At 46.9% G+C, this 18313-nt stretch overlaps 1 protein-coding gene and 1 long non-coding RNA gene across 2 annotated transcripts in view; both read right to left on the bottom strand.

The window, feature by feature from the left end:
- The window catches only part of CLOCK (clock circadian regulator), a gene marked incomplete at its 5' end in the record, with an annotated part of 45608 nt that extends 43773 nt beyond the window's left edge, over positions 1–1835 (bottom strand). The window contains one exon of the mRNA XM_058666661.1: positions 1783–1835. Within this exon, the coding sequence (XP_058522644.1) occupies positions 1783–1835 (53 nt within the window). The remainder of the gene's footprint in view (positions 1–1782) is intronic.
- A 1046-nt stretch (positions 1836–2881) lies between these two features.
- Positions 2882–18313, bottom strand: part of LOC131480844 (uncharacterized) — a 51422-nt gene continuing 35990 nt past the window's right edge. Inside the window, exons 4-5 of the long non-coding RNA XR_009245863.1 lie at positions 12138–12225; positions 2882–2980 (exon numbers count right to left, since the gene is read on the bottom strand). This is a non-coding gene — a long non-coding RNA (uncharacterized LOC131480844). The remainder of the gene's footprint in view (positions 2981–12137; positions 12226–18313) is intronic.

Raw genomic sequence — 18313 nt, 5'->3', positions numbered from 1 at the left:
CACGGAAGGAAGGAACCACATCATCACTGCTTGTCTGTGAGCACAAGGTCTCTGGCTGCCCCAGGGTTAGAATGAGAACTAGCAACCACCCAGAGCATGACACCGACAGCATGGGAACTCCTCAGGGGCAGGGAAGGGGCACTGGCTGTGGGAGCCCGTCTCCAGCCTCAGCACAGTGCACATTTGGGCCAGTTCAAGGAACCGCCTTGCCCTCCAGGCCTTCAGCTGTAACAGCTGTAACCCTACCCAAGCATCACACAAAGCACTGTGGATAATCAAAACAGAGCCACCTCAGCATTAGATGAGAAACACAGGTCATCATTCACTAGCTACAAGACTGCTAATAAACTACCTAACCTGTTTCCTCATGTGTAAAGTATTACAGAATTTCTTGTCTAAATAACATATAAAAAAGCACTGCTTATGGCTGTCAAAGTTAGGTGCTTAAAAGTATTACAGTATTGAGTTTACGGCAGCACTGCACTACCTAAAAAGTACCATTATTTTATGTATACATATGAAAGAAAAATGTTATCAATTATGAAAGACAATTGTAATACCAGTGGGATATCAGGTATTACCATATAAAAACCAACATTCAATCTTAGAATCAAAGAACTAAATGGGGGTGGGGGAACTGATACTTTTCCCAAGAATAAGATTTAAAGATTCTAACTTTAAGTTATGAAATTCCAATCACACTTAGCTTTGCTGGGTCACTAGTGTGTAAATGGCTGGAGGGATGGAGTTGGCACTGGGAAATAAGGCATTCTAGAGGGCCTCAAAGGGACAGCCACAACTACTGCAAGTTCTCTCATGACAGCTTCGTAACTCACTACAAATTGCAGCCCAAGAGCCACTGACAAACCCCACACCACGCTGCTGGCCCTGACTCCCTTACCTGTGCCCTAACCCTGTCTGTGCACACGGTGCCCTAGTAGCACACTGTAACCCCTGCGTGTGAGCGACCCTAACCCTGTCTGTGCACACGGTGCCCTAGTAGCACACTGTAACCCCTGCGTGTGAGCGAACCTAACCCTGTCTGTGCACACGGTGCCCTAGTAGCACACTGTAACCCCTACGTGTGAGCGAACCTAACCCTGTCTGTGCACATACCACATTGTAACCCCTGCGTGTGAGCGACCCTAACCCTGTCTGTGCACACGGTGCCCTAGTAGCACACTGTAACCCCTGCGTGTGAGCGAACCTAACCCTGTCTGTGCACACGGTGCCCTAGTAGCACACTGTAACCCCTGCGTGTGAGCGACCCTAACCCTGTCTGTGCACACGGTGCCCTAGTAGCACACTGTAACCCCTGCGTGTGAGTGACCCTAACCCTGTCTGTGCACACGGTGCCCTAGTAGCACACTGTAACCCCTGCGTGTGAGCGACCCTAACCCTGTCTGTGCACACGGTGCCCTAGTAGCACACTGTAACCCCTGCGTGTGAGCGACCCTAACCCTGTCTGTGCACACGGTGCCCTAGTAGCACACTGTAACCCCTGCGTGTGAGCGACCCTAACCCTGTCTGTGCACATACCACATTGTAACCCCTGCGTGTGAGCGACCCTAACCCTGTCTGTGCACACGGTGCCCTAGTAGCACGTTGTAACCCCTGCGTGTGAGCGACCCTAACCCTGTCTGTGCACACGGTGCCCTAGTAGCACATTGTAACCCCTGCGTGTGAGCGACCCTAACCCTGTCTGTGCACACGGTGCCCTAGTAGCACACTGTAACCCCTTACTCTGACAGTGATTTCCAGAACAATCTCTTAAAGACCTACCTGTCAATGCTTGAGCTCATTTTACTGCAGCTTATGGTAAACAGCAGAACACATTATGCTTCCGTCTTGTGGTACACATTTGTGTTTCCTGCTTGAGAGAAAAGAAAATAAGTGGTCACTGCAGTTCTGCAAACAATGAGAAATGCACTCGAGCCCAGGGTCTGCAAGAGGGCAGTGGTGTACCCAAGGCTGGGAGCTCTAAGCAAACACCTTTGGTGAGGGCAAACTGCTTTCCTTCTGGAAAGGGACTACAGGGAAAAAAATTCAGGCTCATAATTCATTTTGTTTTTTACTAACAGCTAATAAAATTTTAAATGGCCACCCTTACATTCAGAAAATATGTTGGACTTTGTAACATAAGTATAATAATATCATCTTTCTGGCAATAAATAATTGTGGAAATAGCATTTCCAGTAAGCCTTGGATACTCAAGGATGAAAGATACAATCTAGTGGTTAAAAACTTGCAACTGAGAAGAGAGACAGACATAAGTAACTCCAGGAAGCAGAGTGCAGCTTTCAGGGAAACTCAGCACTGAGGAAGGCACACTGAACTGCACCTGCGGAAATCACATGAGGGAGTTAGAGGACGTGTTCTTGATGACAGTGGCTTCTGCAGGGACTCAAGTTCCTTGTTCCAGAAGCCGGCAGCACTGCCATCTCTGACAGCCCCCGTTCCCCAGAACCTGCACCTACACAAGGTGCCCATGCCGTCTGTCTGGCAGTAGTCAGAGAGGAGCAACACAGCAGAGACGACAAAGAGCAGGCCCAACGTGCGATTCCTGAGACGAGAGCATCCTCCCAGAGTAACGCACAAGGATTATGACGACAAACCTTAATTACTACAGTGCAAGGGACGAGAGCAGTGGGAGAGCGGGTGAAGGCAACTCGAGCACAGACAGACTGCATTCTCAAAGAGCTTATGCTCACAGCACAGGAATCAAAGACTCGGTGTCTGGAAGCTGCATCAGCCCAGCACTCACCTCTGTGCCTGGAGACAGTCTTCTGAACTACAGCAGGTCACATCCAAGAGTCGTAAGTCAGAGACAGAATAACACCTTCATTCTTATAAACACTTCAAGACTTATGAAGGCATAGGAGAAATTCTATTTAACTATTATCACTTTAATTTAAAATTTAAAATTCAGTATTATGAGAACAGGAGGCTCTAAAGCTTCTATCGCTGTTTTCTGACATGCCTACCAGGAGAGGAAGACAGAATAACCCATGACTAACGGCACCACACGGCCTGTGCGGCGGCTGAGAAGCAGCTGTGGAGTCTAAGAATTCTTAGAATGAGTGTGGGAGTCAGAGGTAAAATAGGAACACCAGGATTAAACACTGTGATTTTAAGTGGGTAGAGTAACATTACCAAACAGAACACAGAATCACAGCATTTAGAGTTAAGGTAAAGAATTTACAGGACACCTCAAGTACACCTCTCTTGTCTAAGAGAACTACACCTCATCCACAGTAATAACAGGCTGCTCCTATCACTGGAACAAAATAGGGCAACGGACACATCCAACTGGGGTGAACCCCAAAAAGGACAGTTTCAGTAAGACACCAACCAGTTTGCTTACTTACTCACCAAAGGGCAGAAAACTGGAGAAAGCACCAAACGGAAAAATAAAGAAGAATCCCAAGTTTTGGGGCTGACAGTGAAGAAAAGGCCTTGCTGACTTTCAAAGCCTTAGAAGTTACAGACTAGCGTCTTCTTGGCTGTGACAATACAGAAAAGGCCTCAGGCCCAGCACAGTAACCTAGTGACTGAAGTCCTCACCTTGCACACTCTGGGATCCCATATGGGCGCCAGTTTGTGTCCCAGCAGCCCTGCTTCCCATCCAGCTCCCTGCTTGTGGTCTGGAAAGCAACTGAGGATGGCCCAAAGCCTTGGGACCCTGCACCCTCATAGGAGACCTGGAAGAAGCTCCTGGCTCCTGGCTATGGATTACTTCAGCTCCAGCCATTGTGGCCACTTGGAGAGTGAAATGAGTGGACGGAACATCTTCCTCTCTGTCTCTCTCTGTATATCTGACTTTCCAATAAAAATAAATAAATCTTAAGAAAAAGCCTCACTAAGTATAAAGAAGAAACTTGGAAGTTACAGACTAATGTCTACTTGTCAGCTACCTCCAGTGGTACCTGCGTGAGAAGTCATCAGGCCGAGGTGGAAGCTTCAAGGACGGATGCCTCCTGGATTCGGCTGCATCTCTAGTGGTCTTGGCATTCCTGGCTGTACTCTCTTTGCTCTTATCTTTATGGCTGGAATAATACTATTTATGTGCGGCAAAGGCTTAGTATTCCTTTATAGTTCTATGAAGCCTTTTGACAGGAGACTGGACAAGGATTGCCAACAGTATGAGATAAAAACTATTAAGTCACTAGCTTTTATAATCCTACTTGGGACTATTTTTGAGGATTCCTAAAAAGAAGATTATAGTAGAAATCTATAGCTTAAAAAGCCATACAAGAAGAAAAACTAAGAAAAACAGACAGGTTAATATAAAACCAATGTAAGGCACAAAGCACAATGAAAGCTAACCGCTTAATAATTAGAACTGCAACTGGTGCCAAACCGCGTCCACAAGAAACAGCAACTGCATTCTGTCACCAGGCTATTAGAGAACAATCTTTTCTCGACAGACCCGCTTACCTCCCTGGAATAACTGTCTGTAGAAATGTAACCACATGAATAAACAAAGAAAATGTCCCTTTGCAATGCCTTGCTTTTGCAAAATGCACTCAGATACAACTGCCTTGAGTTGTTTGTCACTCGCCGAATCTTTGCCCACCGTTCCCAGGGTCCTGTTCCCCTTAGACTGATCGCTCCCGGCTGAGCCGGTCCATCGCAGGTGGCGCCAGAACAGGGACTTAAAAATTCCTCGGGAAGGTAAGCTTTCTTCTCTTCTTGTACTTCTTATTATTTTCGGGCAAGGATAGGACCTCGTCAGAGCGCTGCAGGCTCCCTGACAAAGGATCATCAGGTTTAGAGGACGAGAAGGTAAAGCACCATGGGGCATTCACATTCCAAGAGCAAGGAACTCTCCTTGTCAGTGTTGGGACATGTCCTCGAAGGCAGAGGGAGCAAGGTGTCCAAGAAAAATTTAAATGAGTTTTATGAGTTCCTATTAAAAGTAAGTCCATGGTTTCCAGAAGAGGGTAGCTTTTCTCTGCAAAATTGGAAAAGAGTAGGAAGGGAAATGAGAAGATATTATGAAACTCATGGTTCTGGGGCAATCCCCATCCCAGCTTTCTCTATATGGATGCAAATAAGAGATTTATTAACTGATAAAACAGAAATGGAATTCTTGATTGAAGAGACTACCTCTTTAGAGAACGAAGAAGCAATTCCCTTCTATAAAAAAGATAAGAAAAATTCTAAGACTAAGGTCAGAAAATTCTAATAAAATAAATCTGCTTAAAGCAGAAACTGGGGATGATCGGTTGAGTAGTAGTGAAGAGTCAGACATAGAAAAAGGAGCTGCTAAATATCATAACGATGAGGAAGAGAGGGATCATGTCCATGACCAAACCCCAGAGGATCTGTTTGCAGCAGCCTCAGCTCCCTCTGCGTGCACTGAAAGAGTGATAGTAAATAAGCAAAAAGGAAAGAGTAAAAAACTGACAGTTAATACTGGATTCATGGGGGCCATACAGGAGGCAAAAAGAAAGGGTGACTTATCTTTTGCTTTTCCAATATCTTATTTTGGGGATGATGATGATGATGAGCCACAGTGGGAGCTCTTCCCTTGAAAACACTAAAGGAGTTGAAGATGGCTGTGAGAAGCATGGGACCTATGTCCCCTTATACATCACAAATATTAGATACGACAGCTAGTATGTGGCTCACCCCATTTGATTGGCAGCAAACAGCCCGATCAGTTTTGAGCCCCGGACATTATATATTATGGAGAACAGATTATGAGGATGGGGCCAACAAACTAGTGCTAAGAGGAGTCATTAAACAGGGACCGTGGCCCATAGTGGCAATGACACTAGGAAAAGACAATTATGCTTCTTAACAGGCTCAGATGAGGATCCCAAAAGTTATTTTAGGAGAAATATCTAAGATTGCAGTTGAAACATGGAGAAAGTTGCCACCAGCTGAAGGTAAAACCACAGTCTTAGCAGGAATCAGACAGAAACAACATGAGCCATATGAGGACTTTGTGGCTAGACTCGAAGAAGCTTTGCAGAGAATGCCACCACCCTCAGAGAGAACAGATTGACTGTTGAAACAGTTAGCTTGGGGAAATGCAAATGCATTATGTAAGGAACTCATAAGACCCATCAGGAAAGGGGGATCCCTACAAGACTATGTCAAAGTATGTATAGACGCCTCACCAGAAGTCATTCAAGGAATGGCACATGCTGCAGCTATGAAGGGACAGCATTTCAGTGCCTATGTTCCGAATTTGAAGAAAGGAAAAGGCCCCCCAAAAGGGGGGGTCACCTGTTTTGCATGTGGACAAACAGGTCATATAAGTAAAGATTGCCCCCATATAGAAATAAGAAAGGGGTCAAACCTACTGGCCTGTTTGCTACTGTCATCAACAAAAGAAAAACCTAACACCAGGTGTGTAATGGTTCAACTGGCTAAGCCTCCTCGGAAAGCACTGGCTTCCTACATGGGCACCAGTTGGGTTCCTGTCCCAGCAGCTCCACTTCCCAATCAGCTCCCTGCTTGAGGCCTGGGAAAGCAGCAGAGGACGGCCCAAAGCCTTGGGACAAAGAAATTACATGTGAGACCTGGAAGAAGCTCCTGGCTCCAGATAAGCTCAGCTTGGCTCTGGCTATTGTGGCCACTTGGCGAGTGGACAGAAGATAGATGATCTTTCTGTATCCCCTTCCCTCTGTGAAAATACTACATCTCTATCAGCTAGTTCAAATCCTTCTCTCTTTCTCACCAACTGATAAACATGCTTTGGGCAAGAGTGGGTAACTTTTTTTTTATTGCCAGGGACCTTAGGATATTCATAATAACATCATTCACTGGCCATATACAATCATTAATTTAAAATCCTGAGTCCTGCCTGCAGTGCCTTGGCAGGTCAGACCAAATAATCTTGTAGCCATGGTTCTGAAAGCTCCCCATCTCTGCTTTAACACTTCAAACAAGTCCAGCTGAGTTCCCACAGAAACTGCTGAAAGAAGACCCACCCTTTGCCCAAACCCACTTTTAAAGATTTATTATTTTGGGGCTGAGAGTGATGGCTCAGTGACTAAATCCTTGCCTTGCATGTCCCAGGATGCCACATCGGCACCAGTTCATGTCCTGGGTGCTCCACTTCCCATCCAGTTCCCTGCCTGGGAAAGCAGTAGAGGATGGCCCCAAACCTTGGGACCCTACATTCCTGTGGAAACCAGAGAAAGCTCCTGGCTCTGGACTGGCTCAACTCCGGCCATTTAGGGAGTGAACCAACAGATGGAAGATCTTTCTCTCTGTCCTCTCTGTAAATCTCCCTTTCCAATAAAAATAAATAAATTTTCAAAACAATTTTTAAGAAAAATTTATTATTTTGTTTTTAAAATCTTCATTTGAAAGGCAGAGTTACAGAGAGGAGAGACGGAATTCCCCCATCTGCTGGTTCCTTCCCCAAATGGTGAGTCAGAGTAGGGCTGATTTGAAATCAGGTGCCTCCTCCTGGTTCCCACATGAGTGCAGGGTTGCAAGGACCTGGGCCAACCCACACTGCTTTCCCAGGTCACAAGCAGGGAACTGGATGGGAAGTGGAGCAGACAGGACGCGAACTGGCACCCATTAGAATGCTGGTGCCACAGGCAGGGGCCTGGCCTAGTGCCCCCAGGCTAGCTCCAAGACTTCCCTGCTTTAAGTGGTGCCCAGGAAACAAAGCACTGATATAGGATTAGCCACAACATTGTGTTTGGTGACTAACAAAGTAAGCACTTGGAATTCACAGACTAGCAACAGTCTTACTTGCCTTTGCCATGACCTTAAGGTCTCTGTTTTAGATGCCCAGTTTCTTTATCCACTCCTCTTCCAACAGACATTTGGGTTGTTTCCATATCTTTCCCATTGTGGACTGTGCTAGAATATAGGCATGCTAGCTGCTTTCTCACATGTAGTACACTTCCTTTGGAGACGTTCCCAGGAGAAGCACAGCTGGATCATAGTGTAGATGAATTCTCAGTTGTCTGAGCACTCTACGTTTTCTTCTATGTGGCTGTACAAGTCTACACTCCCACCTGACACTTGTCTCCTGAGACTCAAACATCACCAACTCTGAAGGCTCCCATCCTTGCATCACTATCTTTTTCCTCTATAGTTGGATTATTATGATCAACGTATTAATGCATTTTAGTATCTCTCTCATTTAAAAAAACTAAAAGAACATCTCTTGATCTAACAAATTGCTTCAGCTCATGCCTTACTTATCTGTTTCCTTTCCCAAGAAAACTGCTTGTCAGTGTTGTAAGCAGCTGTTGTCCTTACTTTCAATCTCCCATAATTCAAAATGTGGTGCTTATTTTCATTATGGTATATGTGAAGAAGTCTAGAGTACAGTCTTATAAGATCCATTTAAAAACCAGAGTTCAGCAGTGAAGACACTGCCTGAGACACCCACATCCCACACCCAAGTCCCTGGCTTCCAGCGCTCCTCAATCCTGACTCTACCCAGAAGGTTCCGAGTATGAGCTGTGTCCCTACACTCTGTGGGAGGGCCACACTGAGTTTCAAGTGGAGCAGACAGGACATGAACTGGCCCCCATATGGAAGGCTGGTGCCGCAGGCAGAGGCCTGGCCTACCACCCCCCACCCCCTGGCCAGCTCCAAGACTTCCCTTCTGGGCTTTGCTTTAGCCCAACCCTGGCTGCTGCAGGCCCTTGGGGAATAAACCAGTGGACGGAAGATACCTGCCTGTCTCTGTCCGGTTGCCTTCCAAATAAACAAAATTTAAACTAAAACAATTCAGAAGTCTAACCTCTGCTTCCCTTTCCCACCCAACCACTCCCGTTTATTTTAATTGTGTTAGCTCCCTTTATTTGTTGTTACTCCTTGACGGATTCTTTCTGCTTTAGGCAGGATGCCCGGACAATCTGTGTCCATGCAGTATTAAGCACCTCCCTTGGCTCTCAAAGGGTCTTGTCTTTAAACTAAACTTCGCTAAGTGAGAAGCTGGTTCTCTCAGGCTCCCCCATCCCTATCTCCTTCACATGCACAGTTACTAATATCAGGACTGTAGTTACCTGGTTCTCTTTGAAGCTAACAGTACAGGACTATGGACGCAATTCACAGCTCAGATACATAGACTAGTATAATTACTTTTCCTTTCTGAGCAGTTTTCCCTACACATAATTACTGCTTTGTTTTCTTATGCATCTGGTTTTACATATACTTATTACCATTTGTACCAAACTCTTCCAGTCTATTCTTTTTATGTTCAAACATATTACACAATCTATCAGCTATTTCTCTTAGAACCTTCTAATGCTGTTCCCATGAGGACTATGCCCAGCTGTCAGCTTGTAACCACTATTCACCATAATCCTGCTGCTCTTTGGCCTCTAGTAAAGCTCCATTCTGTTTCACAGATTCTGTGCCTCCACACTTCTTAGCTTGAGTACCTCTGCCAATAGCCCCTAAGGAAGAGAGCATGGCAGGTAAATGTTTTCAGATCTCACAAGACCGGAACTATCGTTAGTCTGTCCTTTCTAACATTGTACATTCGTTAATTTTCATGTGAAAGGCAGGGACAGAGAGCTCTGTCACCCACTAGTCTGCCTCCAAATGGCTGCAACAACCAGGGCTGGCCAGGCTGAAGCCCCCAGGTCTCCCACTGGAGTTGCCAGGAACCCAAATACTTGCACCATCACCTGTGGCTCCCCAGGGCATACCTTAATGAGACTAGCTCAATCAGAAGTACAGTGGCCAGGACTCAAAACAGGCACTGCAGTAAGTGGCAAAGTAATTACTGTACTTATTCGTGCTGAAAAGGCAGATTTACAGAGGAGGAGAGACAGAGATCTTCCATCTGATGGGTTCCTCCTCCGATGGCCTCAATGGCTGGAGCTGAGGCTATCTGAAGCCAGGAGCCACGAACTTCTTGTGGGTCTCCACGTGAATGCAGGGTCGCAAAGCTTTGGGCTATCCTCCATTCCCTTCCCAGTCCAAAAGCAGGGAACTGGATGGGAAGTGGAGCAGCTGGGATACCAATGGGTGCTTGTATGGGACTGCATGCAAAGGATTAGCCAATTCAGCCATCACGCTGCCCCTCGTCCCTAGTCTGTCCTCATCAGCAGTACACTCCAACACTGCTCACACAGTTAACATTTTCTACTGTGGTGTTCTTCCCTCCAACACTGTCAAGAAGTCCAAAGCCTTTCTCACTGCCGTGCCTTTTCTCACGAGGTATTACCTCCTTCCTCTGGGAGCTCCTGTGTGTCCTAAAATTTAGTGACAGTACGCCTACTTGATACTTTCTATCTGTACTGGTCACTCAACAGGTTCTCTGTAACTGGAGACTCACGTCCTCTGGCTCCAGAGCATTTTCTTGACTCGCTCCCTGTACTCTGTCTCCTACTGCCTCTGCTCCCTCTGTGACAGGCGAGGAATCTGGACAGTTCCTCTACTTTTCTTACTTTTTCTTTCTCATTTCCCGCCTCTACTGCTTTACATTCCAAGTATCAATGTCACTTTTTCAAATCTCTTATCAAGTTGTTCATTACTCCTTCTCTCTGTGTTCAATGGCCGTGGCATCTCTTCTTACTTTATGAAACTTACTCCAGGATCACCTTGTTTCTGCTCTAACCTGTCTGCCTGGTCTCTGTTTGCTCTAACTTGGTAACTCTTTGGATTTGGTCTCTGTGCCTGACATCAGGTTTCCTCGCCAGGAGCTCGGTGTGACTGGGCTTGCAAGACAGCGTCACTGCACGGCTAACAGTCTGGAATATTCTCTCGTAAATTCTCAATGTCAGTATCTGCAGATCTTTTCTCTTAGGATAGTATTAATCTCTGCAGAAATGAATCGGGATGAAACCAGGGAACCTGGGTTCTTAGTCCCCGTTGTCAGTACGTGACCGGCACACTCAGCTGTTTGCTGCTCTCCTAGTCTATCCTCACTGAGGATAAATCTCCAGACTCCTGCTGAGACGGGGAGGGGCAGTCACCTGGTTCCAAGGTTCCAAGGTTAAGAGACACGTTGTATTATGGAGTACCATCCCCTCTTAGTAGGTTTACAGCTAACCTCTCAGCTCCCATCTCATCACTCCTCTTCCCAGAACCAAAGACCACTTTGAATTCATGGAAGCTGTAGAGGTTCTACAGTGCCTAGCAGTCCGTCTCTTAGGTCCTCCACAGACGTTGCAAGATTGGGACTGGTCCTCCTTTGGCTTTCCAGGGCCCAAAGCTGAACTGCTATTGTCTCCTTTCCCATTTGCTCTGCCATGGAGAGCTTTCAGCTTTGGTAAGCAGCTTTTCATTTCTGCTTTAGTAAGGTTCCAAGGGGAATGAGATGTACCAAGGTGGCTCACTCCTACCAGTGAATGGAAGTACTGCCACATCAAACCCAAGGCTGCTTCTCGGCAGTATGTGGTGCAGGGGACAATGCTGCATTTATTAAATGGCTTTTCCTGTGGCTTCTGCGACAGAACACATCCCTTCTTTTCTACATATTTCACTGGCTATGTAGTTTCCTTCTCTTTTGAAGATTCCTGGCATTTGCCAGGGCTGTCTCCATCCCACTCCATGAACACTCCCCAGATAACTGCATGCAGACAAATGATCGGAGACGTCACGTGCCAGAGACCAGAGGTTCACCTGCAGTCACATCCACACCTTCCTACACGTTCAGAGAATTTCACAAAGATGGTAAATGTCACAACGCAAGCAAAGAACACTGCACTTTCTCCTGCGTTAACGCCAGGGACTCTGTCACGTACACTCCAAGCACACCTCCTCCTTGTCACTCTGATGTCCACTGACAGTAGGCTCTTCTTGCAAATACTCTAAACAGCTGGCACCCTCCTGCCATTCAGACCTCAATGAAAATGGCCCCCTTCCAACAGTGCATTCCTTGACTTCCTAATGAGAATGCCCACCAACCCATCACATCATCCATGTTAAATGCACATAACCACACATTTCTTCTCCGCTTGTTTCCTCAGGAGCTCACTCTCACGATATTATGGATAGTTTCTGTCTTGTCCCTCGCCACATCTCCAGTTATCTAAAATAATATTTAAACATAGGTGTTAATCCTAACATAATACATGTGTTAGGATTAAAACACAAAACTGTTTAGAGCTTTGTGAAATAAATGGTTCATGGATTCTTTTATATTCTTTTCTAGAAAAAAATACCTACTGTGTATTCTAAGATGCACTTTTCTTTACCTTTTATCCTTTCTGGATCTCTTGAATTGATTCTTCAGAAAACTAAAGGTTCAGGGTATTCTTCTGTATGACTGACAGAATCAGGATTCTGTTTGAACACAAAAAATTATGTTGGACTCATTTAATACACATAGAAGTTTGTCATGAAAAGGATTTTTTAATTTATAAACAAAATTTAGAATGCTGTCACAAAAATGGGCAAAGTTTAAATTATGAAATTGTTTCTAAAAGGATACAAAATCACAACACTCATGACTGAAACAATTACTTCTGATCAGAAGGTAAATATTAAAAAGGACCATACCCACATGCAGTGAGTCTGCAATGGGAAAGGATGCACTTGCGATCCATCAGCGCTAAGGTAGCTGGGGCAGTAAGGAGTGGTCTTTGTAGGCAACTGAAATGTAAGCTGGTGCCAGCTTAGAATGACTTGGTGTAACTGCATATTCTATAAATCCTATTGTAACCAGGGAGAAAATGCTTACTTAAGATGCAATAAAAGAAATGAGAAAGGAATCAAAACACAGTCATACAAAAACATGAATGAACTACAGAGAAACAGAGCAGCAAAGCAAAGGGGGATAAGAAGAGCTGTAGGGCGGAAAGCAAGCAAGCCTGTCCCAGCCAGAATTAATGTGCTTCAATTTCCCGATCAGAACACACACACACACACACACACACACACTCACTCACTTCAAACAGAACACACACACACTCACTTCAATTATTTGTTGTCTACAGAAAACTCACTATAGATTTAAAGTGATATTGGCTGATAGTGAAATACAGGGAAAAAGATATTCATACAAATGGTACTGAAAGAAAGCATGAAAGGCTCCCAGCAGTGTGGCAGCTGCTGGGGGGACCTGAGACAGCTTGGGCTCAATGCTTGGGGCCCTAGTCTGAGCCACTGCTGCTAAGTGGTGGGCAAATCCTGAGCTTGTGGTGGGCATTTCCGGGGTCTTGGGATCTGGAATTACTGCATAGGGACATCGGTGGATAAGACCACCATACGTGTAGGTGAGAAATGAATCCAGAGGGACTCCCAATGACAGGACAACTGTACTTTCATGTAAGCATGGAGACTGGGTCCTGGTGGTTTGGAGGGGAGAGACCAGAAGATCTGTATGAGTCAGAATGATGCACCAGCCCACGTGGGAGTCCTGAGTCAGACTTGTTAGCATGGAACATTCCTGACCACCACAAACCAGCCCAAACAAAAGCTAGAGCTGGGGGCATGTCCAGCAGGGCTAGATCCCAGTACCTGGCTGTTGTCAGAACAGGGGATGGGTCACATTAGGTAGGGCCATAACACTAACCAGCACATGAGAGAACCAGGTCTGGGGATAGATTCTGTGGGGGATGTATGGGCCAAACCCTGTGGAAATACAAGTCCCACTGCTTAGCTCAAGTGTTGGAGTGGTGATGAGCTGACATAGGTTTGACCAGGGAACCTGCAAAAACTCATGGGTACAGGAACCTAGAATAATCTGGGTAGGTCCAGGCTGCAGCACCCACATGTGCATCCTAAAACAGGGTGTGGGGCGGGTCAGTTTGCAACATTCACCACCTCATACAAGTGTAAGATGGAGTGGCAGGCTATGCTGGCCAAGGGCCCAGCGCCTACTGGCACACATGAGATCTGGGTCTGGAAGTGGGCCAAGTGAAGGAAATTGGGAAACTCCCCTAGTGGGTCATAGCTCCTGTTGGTGAGCATGTGGTACAAGCCTGGGAGTCAGGCAGGCTGGGCAAGGTAACTCCAAATGTTGGCTACTATGGAGGGTTGGTTTTGGAAGGTGGCAGACCAGGCAAGGCCAAGCAAATCTCAGCTCCCTGGCAAGTACAGAAAGCAGGCTGGAGAACAGGTCATGCTATGCTAAGTTGTCACACCTACTGGTTTGCATGAGCCAGAGATAGGAGCAGACTGAGCAGGGTCAGCTTTCATCACCCGCCAGCAAGAGTTGAAACTGGGGCAGGCCAGGCCAGGTCAGACTACAGCATCCAAAGCCAAAGGCCAAGACAGGGGAGGAATTATGCCAAGCTGCATCAGAGCAACCACTGGCACACACAAGATCTATGGCTGGAAATGGGCCTGGTTGGGGAGCTAAGGGGATGCCCTGTCTGCGTTGTGGTTCACACCAGTGACTGAGGGTCAGAGTGGGGTCTGCTGTCTGGTCTGGACATGGCTGCAGCGTCCCTTGGCACAAGTGTGGACTGGGGTTGGGGTGCGCCAGACAGGGCTAGACTTCAGCACCCACTGGTGCCTGTGAGAACCGGGGTAGGTGTAGGATGGGCTGGACTAGGTCTCTGCCCCTGCTGAGCCATGTGTGAGCTGTGTCTGATGTAGACTAGGCTTGGCTGGACTGTAATACCCAATAGTAAAAACCGGAATGGGCAAAGACCAGTCAGGAAAGGCCACTGTTTCTGCTAGGACAGGAGATGGACTAAGTAGGACTGGCCCATGGACCCACCAGTGTACATAAGATAGGACATTGGGAGAGATTCTGATGGAGGAGCTTGGGGAACTCCTCTGTTGAGACACAGTCCCTGCCGGTGAGTGCAAGAACCACGATAGGGAACAACCCGGACTAGGCCAGGTAATGGCACCTACCAGCATAAATTTGGCGCAGGTCAGGGATGAACCTGGCTGGCCAGTTCACATCACCTGTTGGCGAATCCGAGCACCAGAATGGAATATGGGTCGGGCTGGGTTGGGTCAGGTCACAACAAACCAGTTCATATGAGGGCCGGGACTAGGGGTGGATGAGCTGGCTAGACTGTAGCCCTCACCAATGTGAACTGGAATTGGGGATGGGCCTGGCACAGCCAGGCTACAGCACCAACTGGTAAATGCTGAGGTGAGGCAGGCCATGCCAGATTGTGCTGCAGTGCCCAATCAGCACACGTGAGACCTGGGGAGAAAGGGGGCCAACCTAGTAGGGGGGCTGTGTGGGGCTCATCTGCTGGACCACCACTCCAACTGGAGAGCATGAGATTTACAACTGGGGCAGACCAGACAAAGCAGGACTACAACACCAGTTGACCTCATGTGGGCTGGGTCAGGAGAAAGCCAGGCTGGGTTGACTGTTCTTACTGGTGCATGCATAAGTCAGAGTATGTGACCATTGGTTGGGCTTGGTCATAGCATCAGCTGGCAGATGCTGACACAGGGGGGCAAATTTTGTCAAGTTAAACTGCAGAACCACCTGGAGAGTTCATGATCCGGGAGTGGGCCCAGTTGGGAAACAGTATCACCTCTCTCTTGGCTGCCACTCCGACTGGTAAACATGAGAACGAGGACTGGGACAGGCATGGTTAGAGAGAGTGGCACCTGCCAGCAGGTGTCTGGGCTGGATAGTGGGGCTGGTTGGGTTGAACTAGGCTTCAATGCCCATTGACATGAGAGCTGAAGGGGATATGGGACAGACTGGACCAGTCTGCTGCACACACTGGCAAGCACAGAAAGTATGGCAGAGGACAGGCCTGATAGGGGTTACTGCAGGTCGTCCATATAGGCTGCAGCTCCCACGGATGTACATGAAAGCTGAAGGTGGGGTGGGCAGGATCGGGCTGGACTGCAACACCCATTTGTTCATGCAGAAGACAGGAATGGGGACAGAACTGACCCAACAATTGCAACCACTGGCATATGCTTAAGCTGATTGGGGCAACGAACTGTGCTGGATGTCAGGTGGCTGCCCTCCATCCCAGGGTGCAGAGGCATTTGGGAGGCTTTGTATGGCTTCTCTCTTTGCCTCCCCTCCCCCCAGATACAGGAAGGAAAAAAAGAGATGTGGAAATGATGGTCTCACCCACATTTCTGTAGCCATTAACCCTTATTGCCCTAATCAACTACATAAAAATCATCAAAAATACAGATTATAAAGAAAAGAACAAGAAAGGTTATACTCATATCAGAAAAAAATACTTGGAGACAAAAGAGATTAAGGAAAGAGATTTTAAAAATTTATAATACTGAAGTCAATTCATAGGAAAATATAGGAAACATACATGCACCCAATACCAGAGTACCCAAAAGGGGGAAGCAGATAGCAACACAAAAGTAGCTTCTGTAGGTTTCCAACCCTCGGTACAATGCACAGATTATCCAACAGAAAATGGAAGAAAGATTTGACAACAGACCCAATGGATCACACAAGGAATGCTGCATCCAATGGAAAACACACAGAACGCGGCATCCAATGCACCACACACAGAACACCGCATCCAGTGCACCACACACAGAACACCGCATCCAGTGCACCACACACAGAACACCGCATCCAGTGCACCACACACAGAACACTGCATCCAGTGAACCACACACAGAACACTGCATCCAGTGCACCATACAAGGATCACTGCATCCAGTGAACCACACACAGAACACCGCATCCAGTGCACCATACAAGGATCACTGCATCCAGTGCACCACACACAGAACGCTGCATCCAATGGACCACACACAGAACACCGCATCCAGTGCACCACACACAGAACACCGCATCCAGTGCACCATACAAGGATCACTGCATCCAGTGAACCACACACAGAACGCCGCATCCAGTGCACCACACACAGAACACCGCATCCAGTGCACCACACACAGAACACCGCATCCAGTGCACCACACACAGAACACCGCATCCAATGGACCACACACAGAACACCGCATCCAGTGCACCACACACAGAACACCACATCCAATGGACCACACACAGAACACCGCATCCAGTGAACCACACACAGAACACCGCATCCAGTGCACCACACACAGAACGCCGCATCCAGTGCACCACACACAGAACGCCGCATCCAGTGCACCACACACAGAACGCCGCATCCAGTGAACCACACACAGAACGCCGCATCCAGTGCACCACACACAGAACGCCGCATCCAGTGCACCACACACAGAATGCCGCATCCAGTGCACCACACACAGAACACCGCATCCAGTGCACCACACACAGAACACTGCATCCAGTGCACCATACAAGGATCACTGCATCCAGTGAACCACACACAGAACACTGCATCCAGTGCACCATACAAGGATCACTGCATCCAGTGCACCACACACAGAACACCGCATCCAGTGCACCACACACAGAACACCGCATCCAGTGCACCACACACAGAACACCGCATCCAGTGCACCATACAAGGATCACTGCATCCAGTGAACCACACACAGAACACCGCATCCAGTGCACCATACAAGGATCACTGCATCCAGTGAACCACACACAGAACACTGCATCCAGTGCACCACACAAGGATCAGTGCATCCAGTGCACCACACACAGAACACCGCATCCAGTGCACCACACAAGGAACACTGCATCCTGTGCACCACACACAGAACACCGCATCCTGTGCACCACACAAGGAACACTGCATCCAATGCACCACACACAGAACACTGCATCCAGTGCACCACACACAGAACACTGCACCCAATGGAAAACATACGTAATGCTGCATCCAATGACTGCAGGACAGTATCTTTTTTTTAAATGCACCTAAAATATTCTCTAGGACTGATCAAATAGTAAGTTTCAAAGTGGACCTTAACAAACTTAATGATACATAAACCATTGAATGTTGTCTTTTCTGAGCACAATGGAATAAAACCAGAAAGAAGTATAAGAAGGAATACTGAAAAATCACACAAGAAGTGGTAATTAAATAACACATCTTTAATAAAGGTAAAAAAAATACATGAAAAAAACCAGAAAGTATCTTGAGGCAAATATAAAATACTACTGTGCATATAGGATGAAGTGTTGAGCACTTAGACACCTAGAGCAGGGAGTGCTTACACTAAAAATGAAGAAAGAGGATGGCCATTTGGTACAACTGTTAAGATGTCCACATTCTAAGAGTGCCTGGGTTCAAATCCTGGCTCTCCTTCCAATTCCAGATTCCTGCTAATGCACAACCTGGAGGTATCCCAGCAAGGTTCACGTAGCTGAGTTCTTGTCACCTTTCAAATAAGGAACTTCTTGAAAACATCAACAAAACTGACAAATCTTCAGCTACACTATGAAAATGAGACAAAAGACAAGTTAGAGATGAAAATGGAGGCATACACTGGATGCACCTAGGACTGTTGCATAGAACCAACATCAACAAATACAAAAATGAGATGATGCATTGCTGGGTGCAGAAAA

Source organism: Ochotona princeps, chromosome 7 (assembly GCF_030435755.1).
Source record: "Ochotona princeps isolate mOchPri1 chromosome 7, mOchPri1.hap1, whole genome shotgun sequence".
Lineage (NCBI taxonomy): Eukaryota > Metazoa > Chordata > Mammalia > Lagomorpha > Ochotonidae > Ochotona > Ochotona princeps.
The sequence above is the reverse complement of the archived record's forward strand: the minus strand, read 5'-3'. Positions and strand labels throughout refer to the sequence as shown.